This window comes from Barbus barbus (assembly GCF_936440315.1).
Source record: "Barbus barbus genome assembly, chromosome: 38".
Taxonomy (NCBI): Eukaryota; Metazoa; Chordata; class Actinopteri; order Cypriniformes; family Cyprinidae; genus Barbus; species Barbus barbus.
In genome coordinates, this window is record NC_136716.1 from 16,760,489 (window position 1) to 16,772,576 (window position 12,088).

The 12,088-nt window shown below is 38.3% G+C and overlaps 2 protein-coding genes across 2 annotated transcripts in view; one reads left to right on the forward strand and one right to left on the reverse strand.

Moving 5' to 3' along the window:
• The window catches only part of LOC306857817 (voltage-dependent T-type calcium channel subunit alpha-1G-like), a gene marked incomplete at both ends in the record, with an annotated part of 249,448 nt that overhangs the window by 28,537 nt on the left and 208,823 nt on the right, over nt 1–12,088 (forward strand). The window lies entirely within an intron of this gene.
• LOC306858094 (uncharacterized protein) lies at nt 5,556–8,287 on the reverse strand (the record flags this gene model as incomplete). Its single annotated transcript, XM_079398491.1, has 5 exons — nt 6,836–8,287; nt 6,678–6,734; nt 6,544–6,591; nt 6,187–6,468; nt 5,556–6,094 (listed from the first exon to the last, which is right to left on the reverse strand). Exons 1-5 carry the CDS (start codon nt 6,852–6,854, stop codon nt 5,556–5,558), a joined length of 945 nt encoding a protein of 314 aa, XP_079254617.1. The 5' UTR covers nt 6,855–8,287.

The following is a 12,088-nucleotide window of genomic DNA, read 5'->3' on the forward strand; positions in this document are numbered from 1 at the left end:
TGGATCGTCTCGCGAATATTCCCGGACCTTAATTTATCCAACTGGTTCTGAGGAATCACGTAATGCTTTTCAGCATATTCCATTCCTAATGTTGTCTGGATGTTATTAAACTTGTGATAAATGGTATGGCCACGCTTAACAGGGGTACAAGAAAACCGCCTCTCTGATTAATCAGTCGTTTTTTTCTTATGACGCTAATCTTTTTATTCGCAGCGTATTTGATTTCATCTTTTCTCTTTTTTAATCTTCGGAACTGCACCGTGTTTAGTGGTATGGTACCGCGGAGTACGTTAAGAGCTATCTCGCACAAGGATAAAATCAGTTGATCTGATGCCGTATGTAAAATGACACGTCGCTGCCTTGGTGAGGCTTTATATAACAGTTTTAAAAGAGGTAGGTTTTTACAAAGCCTCTCGCTCATTTTCTTTCTTATTTCCACCAAAGTTTACCGCGTTCTTTTCTGCACGTACACCACCTGCTGATCTGAAAACAGACCTGATCTGAGACGAAAGCGCTCAGGCGTTTTAGCTTTAAAGTCGATCAAAAGGAAACCAAAGGGTTGATTGGTTGCATCCTGATAACATTCCATAAAATATTTGGTATTCCCTGGAAAAATCTGACGACCTAAAACCATTATTTGCATGGAATCTCTCGGGCTTTTGTACAAAATAATATAGTGCGTGTTCAGTGTAATAGTTCTGCTGGTTTTACCTTGAAAAAACAGATTCTGAGTTATCAATATAATGGAAAATGATTTATGATGGACATATTTCGTGAATGCACGTGAGAGCTCATCGTTCGAATATGCTGATTCCATTAAATCATCACAAAATAAAATAGATTTCTTATTAGGAGGTAATAAATTTTCATCCGTTAAAGATTTTGGAATGCCTTCAATAAATTTAATATCAAACAATGACAAGAGTTCATCATACAAAGGTTGCCAACAGCTGTATAAAAACACAATATTATCCAATTTTACATCAATCAGCTTATCTGCATTACACAACAAATTTTTTACAAAGACAGTCTTTCCGCTGCCGGAGGGCCCGGAGATCACTGCGGAAAAAGGAAATTGAAAACGAAAATCAAAACGTTCTTCAACATACACATGGTGTGATCCAGACATGTTGTTAATATCCGTAAGGTAAAGTTGTGTAGTCGGTCAAAAGAACCCGTTTGTCATAAACCACTTTGAACCTTTTCAAAACTGATCTATTATGCAATGTGAATTTTCTTTTATCACGCACAATGGTCTCTGTCCGTGTGAGCAGGTGTGTCGTGTCACGTGATGTCACATAACCATGTACCAGACAAATCATACTTTCTAAGGTAACGATTTGGGCGTTCGAAAAATGCAAGGTCACGCCTTTAGCTTTAAGGGTGACTTTATTTTTTACAGTTTTAAAACCGTACGATTTTGGTCCGGTCGCGGCGAATTCCGTGATGCTGTCATCTACGTCAAGCTCGTTAGTCAGCTCGCCTAGATATGATCCTGTTTGAGGCATCCATTCGCCTTCTTTTGTTGAAAAGATAACGCTGTCTGTATCTACGTAAAAAACACGAGATCCTAATCTGTCCATAAGATCGTATAATTCCAAACGACCGTAAGCCGTGGTGAATGATGCGATAAACACGTTAACATCGTTCGCGGGGGCGGGGTCCGTGTCTGCACAACACCATTGTACCAGCGCCACTGTGTCCGACACGAATGAGAAATGTTTAATGTCGTGACTGTTTCCAAATATATAACGGCTGAAATCTCCAGGTTCAGTTAAAAGTTCAGTTGTTGGTAAATTACACCTAAGCCCGAATCTCCCCCAAAGAGCATTTAACAAATATTTATTTATAGATCTACGGGCGGGGTTAAGGGCGATTTTGTCGATGTCCAGATGAACGCCCTCCTTCTCAAAATAGGCTTTGACGTAGCACTGTTTTTCGTCATCTGTCACCACGTGCGGAGGAAAACCTGAAGCCTCTTGTTTGAATTTGAGAAACGTCTTAACGTAATCGGTGAATAAACTGTCTGAGGTCTGCGGAAAATGCCACACCTCCACAATTTTGACAACCTTATATCCTTTAACCACGGCGTGTGTGAGTTCTACGCTCGTCCAAACCCCTGAAAACGCACGCTCTTCTTCTCTGTGTTGACAGCGCACCTGTAGTTGCTGCTCTGCGCATGTGCGACACAGAGCAAACAATAGTTTCCCCTGTGACGATTTAAAGGGGATGAGAGGATGAAGCAGTTTATGTGGGGGTAGTACAGTACATTTAATAAGTCCGAAATAAGACTCGATCGGTTCAAAATCTTTTAAAATTATTTCAGGATGACCGATCGGGTAAGTTTTACGCGACTGTACGAAAGGATACAGCGACGTAAAGTCCAGATATGAAACGCGTTCGCCCTCTGCGGTTTTATGATAAAGTTTTAGGGCATTCGTCCGGCCACCAAAAAGCGATTCCCGAGGGTTCAGTCGTTCAGGAGCTGTGTAATTACTCATAAAAGCCATAACATCAGGGTCGTTTTGTTTGGCTTTCTCCCACTGGCATTCCCATATAGTGCGAACTTTGAGATTGTAAGTTTTACGTAAGACCTCCATTTTATTATCAGACTGTCTTCTGAGTACACCGTAGGGTATTTTTGATACAGGATTTAACTCGTTAGGGTTGAAACGGCAACAATGACCGTGCCAGAAACAACCCAGGAATTCCAAAGCTATTCTATCTCCGTTAATCTCATAGTATCCGTCCACATGATAAGCACCAAATCCTACTTCTCCGTGATTTAAGGCGTGATGAATATCAACATTTTTGGTCGCTTTAAGGTATTCCAACCACTGGATGGACGGGGTAGAAAAAGCTTTGTACTGGTTAAGATACGCCTTTCTGTGAGTTAAGGCTACGGTGTCTTTGGGTAAAAAAAGGGTTTTAAACACCTTCATTGCACAACCGGCAAGCGTTACACAGCCAAAGGGATCCACGTTTGTGCATTCGATAAATTCCCTTCTGTATTTCATACACCCCTCTCGCAACAAAACAACATCGTTCTTGCAATACATTGCGAGTTGTTTTTTGAAGTCAAACACCTGCCCTACCACGCTCTGGTACCAGCTGTCGAATTTTATCTGATCAGAACCAGACATCGTACTATATCCGTAATATTCTTTAGGCGGATACACCCCTACATAATCTGCATTTTGCAAACGATTAAAATGATGGGGAAAGAAACCTTTTTCGTCTGTGTTTAGGTTTAGAGCGACTGTCATTTTGGACAATTTCATAGACAAAAAATTGTAGCTGTCAATATATCGCTGTTTAAATGCGTGATCGTACATATAGGACAGTCTACATCCTTGCAGTATGATTTTTGGCGTCAACCCCTGATTTGTAAAATACTCGAGCAATATATAAGAATCGAACCCCGATGCGTTGTGAGCTATAAATGTAAAGTCAGCATATTTTGCCCTTCTGAAATGTTTAATCAGTTTGTCTATACAGTCGATACCTCCGGCAGTAAACTCCTCACCGTCTTGCGAAATGGCACACACGTAATTTGCTACATGTTTACCATTTTCGTACATTGTCTCAAAATCATAATAGATATACTTTTCACTATGGTCGTCAGGTTTTAGGGGTTGTATATAACATGCGTGATGGCCTTCATCTACCAGAATCTCGTTGCAATTCGTACATTTGGACGGCGTGCAGACATGTGGTAATAGTTTATCTGCTGACCATTTCGTGCTGTATTGTCTGCAACACTTATCGCAGTATTTCAGGAGGTCACACCTAGATCGCCCACCGTCGATTTGCGGTTGTTTATGCGTTTGATAACAGAAGTCAGATCTGCAATATTTCATGCAGTCCTCACATTGCAACCATTTCTTAGCCTGTGTGAAGCATTGAGGGGTTTTACACGTCTTACATGTAAATTTGCAATAATGTAAGTTAGGATCGTTAAAGCCTTGATAGCAGTACTGGCAGACATACCCGTATCCTAAGAACGCTTTCAAGTTTTTTATCATGTAGTAATGATCCTCGTGTAGATATAAATGCACGGTGTTCTGATGGGTTTCATTTGTGTTTTTATACACATCCAATTTACCTGAACACGGTCTGTGAAAGATTACTATTTTCAAGTCTAACATCATTTCGAATTTATATACGTCATGAAAGGCGATTTTATCTTGCACCCCATAACCCAATGTTGTGTGTATGTCCTCGGCTATTCTGTACAACTCCTGGTCAGGAGTATGCGGGTTTAAAAAATGCGCTAGACAAATACTGAAACACATATTGTCTGATATATTTTTTGGGATGAAAAGATTCATCCTATTTTTTTGGATGACCATGTTATGTGCCAAATCGGTTAATTTTCTACGACCCCCTCCTCGGTTATTTCTCGCCACTGATACGCATAACTGTAGTGCAGAATCGGTCCCCACGTCCGCGTTGCTTTGAGCGGCTCGTTCTATCTGATCGAGAAACGTAGCAACGTCGTGGTTATCATCCGGTGTTAGAACCGCGTTAATCGCTGTGGGGAGACTCTCTCCTTGCAGAGACACGTTCATAAATCCGTCTTCACCACCCATCAGTCGTGAAAAATCAACGATCTCGTTCAAAATATCTTGCAAAAAGATATTATACGCGGCGTAATCATCAGTGTCAATTTCACGGAAATTTAAAGTTCTACGAATTTCTAACCCGTTAAATTTCGGTCTAGAAATAATTGTAAAATCACCAACACGTCCTCCTTCATTTATTAGTCTGTCTCTAAAGTTTTGACTGAGACCCATTTCTGGAGCAAACCGGTCATAACCTGAGGAGTCGTCGTTAGACGGACCCGCACCGGTTTGTTCACAGTCGTTTATAGACATCCCTAGCCATTCATGTTGAATATCTACGAGTTCGTGTAATCTTTCGATCGTGTTAAACGAATCTGGTTGTAACATCTGTAACTGATTACGAATCAGATCGCGTAATTGACCTGCATTATTTTGAAAATCGCGTCTGGGTCTCGATGTTCTCTGTTCCTCCTCTGACTCATGGTTATGTAAATCGCCGTGACACCTTTTACTACTCATTTTGAAAATTTATTTTTAAATCAGTAAATACAAAACAGTCCAACCTTAAAGACAAACGCACCCTCTTGAAACCGTCACAATGGTTCACAACATAGCTTAAGCAGATATGTCAACCGGTTGTAAAATGAATCAGAAACAGATAATAATAATAACCAAATACAAATCAATACATATGAAATGTTGATGATATAAATCAAACAATCAATGATGAGAAGAAATTGTCATACATGCTAATAACACAAATAAAACAATGATAATCCGTTGTCAATAACAAATGGTGATGTTTGTATGAAAAATCCGATACATTTCACCATGAACTAGCTACTAATAACACGAATAAAACAATAATAATCCGTTGTCAATGACAAATACTAATAATTGTATGAAAAATCAATACCTGTAACATACAAATAATGTAAGATATATAAATATATATATATATTTATATATATATATATTTTTTTTTTTTTTTTATCTCCCACCCATCATTCGATCATGCAATTCTACTAACATTCTTTGTAAAAGATTCAAACGTTCAGATAACAACGATAAGGCGTTAACAGTAAGAGATAATTCCACTTGATGTTCACGGACAGAATCCGGTACATGAATCATAGCGCGTTGAAACTCTCTGAATTGGTTATACAATTGTTCGTGACAGTTTCTCCAAAATTCAGCGGCGTGCCTTAAGGCGTCTGTATGTTGTTGCTGGCAATCGATTACGTTTCTTAAAATCGAAATTACATCACCTTGACTGTTAGATGCAATCTCTTCTACTTCCCGGTATGATAAGGGCTGTCCAGCCAGGTCGAATAGTCTCTCAAAGTATCGGTTAAGACGGTTCAGCGCCTCACGATCAAGTCTCCTATTTAAATCACATTCGCGAAACAGTTCCTGGGGTAAATCCTCCTCCTCCTCCTCCGTTTCCGTATCAGCGAACGAACCCTGATCCCAAGCATTAATCATGGAATCAGTCCAGGCTGTTAGGCTTCCTTCGTCATGACCTTGTTCTGAAAACAAAAGAATAACAATAATGGTTTTATTAATTTATTAGATAAAAGCGGAACATAAGAATAATCTGATTTTCTGTTTTAATACATACCATTATTTTCTGAACTCCTTAAACGACTAGTGCTTGGCGCATCAGCATCCTGTTCAGGTAATCTCAGACGTTTTACGCCTTGACCACAACCATATATTGGTTGCCTGGGAGAACCGGTCTCTGTCCTACGTCCACTCTCACACTCGGTAAGCGTGTGAACTCTTTCTGTTGAACAGTCACCGTGGGAGGTGTCGGACTGTGCGACGTTATCTGGTTCGTGACGTAAATCCGTTCTCACCGCGACCTCCTCTGCCGCGACCGCGACGTCATCATCCCCTTCGCCTGTCAAATAATTAGAGACCGTTTGAGACCCTGGAACTTTTTTAAGATGTTAAGAAAAAAATCTGTATAACTCACCATTAAGCCCCACTTCGTCACCATGTATAAATAGTTGTGCTTCATCAACTGTATAAATGATAAGGATTGTTATTACCCTATTATGGGTGGTTATTAGTTGTTAAACTGTTCAATAGCCAGATGTAAAGACTTACATATATCTTCAAGGATTTGTTCCAAACCCTCGTCAAATTCGATATTCTCGAAAGTATCTGAAGATAATAACATACTGTTAAACAAATATACATTAAAATATTCATTTTAAACAAAAATATCATCATAAATATCATCTGTGAACAAAACACAGACTTACCGTTGTAATTGTTAGCCATTGTCCTTAGGTCGGCGCGGTATTTTGTTGTCGTGGGAGAAACAGAGTTTACAGATAATGAAGATGTAATAGACTGTGGTTTTTAACGTTTCAGGGAGTGTGACGTTTTCAGCAATTGTATCGTAAACCGTTATCGTAAAAAAAAGATTCTGACTTTTGTAATAAATCAAAACAGTTCCCGCTCAAATTCACCACCCGCAGTTATCCATCTGGTCTTCATCAGTTTACTGAACTCTGTTGGAGATGGGTTGAAACGGATTTAGATCTTTCTTTTTTTTTCTTTACAAGATAATTAGTTCGCGTTATCCTCGCGTGTAGACCCTGTTCTTTCCTTATCTAGAAGTGTTTAAATTCGACGAGAGGTTTTAACCATCAAAATCTCAGAATATCTGTTTATTGATGTAGTATGATGTAACCCATTTGTTCAAATACACGTTTGAAGCAGGGACTGATTTAATTCTTATGTCGGGAAGAAATATAAGTGGAGTGATAATGCGGTGAATGAACCTCCGACTTAGACGCACAGACATGCAGCCAGCCAGGCGCGCCTCATAAATGTTTAAAGCGGACATCCTTTGATCGCTGAACATGTTAGAAAGACCATCTGTTTTAATCAATGGACCGCGTTCTAACAAAGTTTACGACGCCAGATCCCCTCAAAAACTCATTAGATTGCAAATGAGTTGAATCCCAGAAACTTTACCTATTTTACAACGTTGATCAGATAACGCCGTTTCAGTCCCCGTGCGACCAGACGCGCAGCGCACTTTCTCATTCGGTCGGTCTGCGTGAGACAAAACATTTACATTCGTAAGATGTTGTAGAAAAAAAAGTTTACCACCCCTCTAATCACGACTGAAAATCCAAAACATTTGCTATCATTTCAGTTTCTTCCCGCACGTGTATTTTAACCGATGCAGCACACTAGAAGTTTTAAGATTGACAATATCAAAGAGTAAATAAATAAAAGGTGTTAAGTATGAATAACTAAAATAAAATAAAATAAAACAACACTTTCCTGGGTTAGAGGTGAATGTTTAGAAGAAGCTTGTGTAACCTCATTTTTAAAACGAAAAAAGTCTGGGTTATACCACGGCAGAAGCTTGACAGATATCAAAGGTCTATTATAGGAATTAAGACGCTTAAATAAAATAAGAACATTTTTCAAACAATGTTTTTGAAAACAATATTTTTCCCCTGTGTCCTAGAGGTGAATGTTTAAAAGAAAAGTTGTATAGATTAACCTAATTTCAAAAGTGAAAAGCTTTATGATGAATGGTGAACGGTTTCATTAATTGAGAAATGTAAAATATTTATAAAATAACTTTGTTCTAATGTTAAAACATTACTTTAATTTCTTTAACATGGAAATCTTCAGACCGGTCTCTCCTTACAGCATTAGAGGGCGGTGCTGTGGGTGTGTCCTGACAGCGGCCCGCAGCTCATTCTCAGTTTTGACACAGAAGCGTGAGGTTGTGTAAACGGTCGCTGCCTAAGATAGACATTTGTTTAACTTTTCTAAGTTGGGACAAAGACTAGGTTTGCAATTGTAATGTGAGAAGATTTTACAGCTATCTTATGCTGGTGTTTTAACGGTCTGATATTTTTTATTTCACTTCACGGTAAGAGAACTCGTCTCTATATTATTTAACTTTATGGCTGTTATAAAGTCAAACTATTTTTTTAAAGCAAGACATAGTTTTTTGATAAATATCTTATTGTTTTAACTAACGCATCCGATTCTTTTTTGTTATAGATAAACGAACGTGCTCTCAACTCTTCTATTTATTTAACTTTGTCAAACGATCTAGTTTTAAATTCTAATGATAGGAAAAATAGCGTATCTAATGTTTTTTTTATTTGTTTTAGTTTTTCCTAAAACTGTTTTAACAACACTACTGTCCACTTGTAAGGGAAAAACATACGTACCATCGTAAGATAAAAACGAATCTATATTATTTAACTTTGTACCTGTTTTAAAGTCACAACTTTTTAAAACCGCAAAATAGGTTTAAACGAACGCGCTCACTTCTTCTATTTAACTTTGTCAAACGACTTAAGATAGTATCTAATGCTTTTTTGGTTTTATTTTCTACGTTTTTCCTGTTTTAAGTCTACACTTGTAGGGAAATAAACAGTCTTTGTACGTTTTACGTACATGTTTGATGGTTTTTTTCTTGATGTGTATGTGAAAACACTTTAATAAAATATCCCTTTACCCATTTAACACAAATTCATCATTTAAAGTTTAAACCACATAACATTGGCCCCACACACACACATACACACACACACACACACAGTCATAAATTCTTAAGTTCACCATAAGGTCAATAAAATGGCCGCTTAGACGGTGGGGGCTAGGGGTGTACAAAACAGGTGTCCAGTTATGGGAGGGGGGTGGAATTTTTATGAGGGTAATAAATCAATAATCCTGACACAACGTATACTACCATCTCTCTGTGGTTGTATCTCTCTATTAGTGCTACTGGAACTTAGCGCCACGTTTGACACTATCGACCACAACACTCTTTTAAATAGACTAGAAAATTATATTGGCATTAGAGGAAGTGAACTGGCATGGCTCAAATCGTACTTATCTGACCGCCATCAATTTGTGGCAGTAAATGAAGAGGTATCATACCAATCACAAGTGCAGTATGGAGTACCTCAAGGCTCAGGACTTGGCCCCTTACTTTTCACGCTTTACATGTTACCCTTGGGAGATATCATTAGGAAACGTGGTGTTAGCTTTCACTGTTATGCTGATGATACCCAGCGCTATATTTCTTTGCGACCTGATGAAACTTACCAATTTGCAAAACTAACGGAATGTATAGTTGATATCAAAAACTGGATGACTAGTAATTTCTTACTGCTAAATTCTGAAAAAACAGAGGTGTTAATTATTGGACCAAAAACTTTTGCATGTAAAAACCTAGATCACTGTCTAATACTTGATGGCTGCTCTGTAAATTCTTCGTCATCAGTTAGGAACCTAGGCGTACTTTTTGATAGCAATCTTTCCTTCGAAAAACATGTTTCTAGCATTTGTAAAACTGCTTTTTTCCATTTTAAAAATATATCTAAATTATGACCTATGCTCTCAATGTCAAATGCAGAAACATTAATTCATGCATTCGTGACCTCGAGGCTAGATTATTGTAATGTATTATTGGGTGGTTGCTCTGCAAGTTTAATAAACAAACTCCAGCTGGTTCAAAATGCAGCAGCTAGAGTTCTTACTAGAACCAGGAAGTATGACCACATTAGCCCGGTTCTGTCAACACTGCACTGGCTCCCTATTAAACATCGTATACATTTTAAGATCTTGCTATTTACCTATAAAGCCCTGAATGGTTTGGCACCTCAGTATTTGAGTGATACTGTTTTCCTATTTAGTGCCCAAACTCCGGAACAATCTACCTAACACTGTTCGGGAAGCAGACACACTCTGTCAGTTTAAATCTAGATTAAAGACCCATCTCTTTAACCTGGCTTACACATAATACACGATCGTATTTCTATAATTCAAATCCGTTAAAGGATTGTTAGGCTGCATTAATTAGGTCAACTGGAACCGGGAACACTTCCCAAAACACCTGATGTACTTGTTACATTGTTAGAAGAATGGCATCTACGCTAATATTAGTCTGTTTCTTTCTTATTCCGAGATCACTGTAGCCACCCAGATACAGACTGTATCCAGATCAGATGGTGGATCAGCACCTAGAGATGACCTCTACAGCCAGGGACAAGACCACATGAACCAGATGAGTCCTTTGCACAATCTGATTCTGCTTTAGCCTAGATTTAAACTGCTGATTTTGTCTGGCCAGAGGAGAATGACACTATTTCGACAAACTATTTCCCCGTCTAAATACTGTAAAGCTGATATAAAGCCACCCAGCTTTATATCAAGCTGATGTAAAGCTGCTTTGACATAATTTGCATTGTTAAAAGCGCTATACAAATAATACTGACTTGACTTGACTCTTTATTGGCTTATTTGGAAGGGTCATGAATAATAATTTTGAGCTCTGCTCTGATTGGCTGTTTCACAGTGCGGCTCAATGTTGAGCTCTGCTCTGATTGGCTGTTTCACAGTGCGGCTCAATGTTGAGCTCTGCTCTGATTGGCTGTTTCACAGTGCGGCTCGTTTCAGCTCATTTCTCACACAGCAGGAAGGAAACACAGGGAGGAAAATATATATTTCAATATTTTCTCGTGCAGTTATATCGTTGGGTAATTATACTATATATAAAATGCGGGCATCAGGGAGCCGCTATTAATATGTGGGGCACCGAAACTGCAATCGCTTTTTACTTTCACTTTTGCTTTCGAGATTCGTGATCGCACAAACTCTGTTTATACTATGGAGTGGCAGTACTTACCACACATTTTACAAGATCAGATGCTTGTCAGTGGTGCCCAGGATCTGTAAATCATTCGCCATGATCCTCAGTCATCTCTCCTTACTCTGTTTATGTGGTAAGTGAAATCTTATGTACTGCAATGTAACAGGCTACCCCTAGAAAGCAGCTACCATGTCCCTTTAGTGGCTCGCGCTATTTTATTAGAACGCGTTATTTGCTTTCCATGCCTTTCTGAATACAGACACCAATCCATCCCTGCACTTCACATCCCCTGCAGAGCCTGGAACATAACATTTATATCCAGAATCTGCCATTTTCAGCAGGCCTAGAACATGGGTGTGTATATGCAGATGTTGAGGGCGTAACTATTAGTGATCACGACTGTTATGTCACAGTCGGTGTTATGTTCTGATTGGCCTATTTTTCAGTGGTCTTTTTTATTCACAAGATTTACATAAGGAGGAGGAAACAATGGTGTTTGAGGCTCACTGTATGTCATTTCCAATATATATTTTTTTCCCATATATTATTTCCATATAACTCTTATTATTCAACAATGCCAAGGTAAATACAGTTTCCCGTTCTATGGCACCTTTAAAGTACTAAAATGACTAAATCTGAAAGTGAAATAAAAATTAAATAAAGATGAAATAAAAGTAATCATAAAATGATAAAAATGACAAAAGCACATAGCAAAATTCCAAAAACAACAAAAAAATTCAACTGAAAACCGAAAATATACAAATAAATGCTAATAAAATTTAAAATATGAATAAATACTATAATAGTAAATAAATAATACTAAAATAACTCTGCTCTGATATATGCTGTTCTGAATTAGGTCTGTGGAATAGGTAGC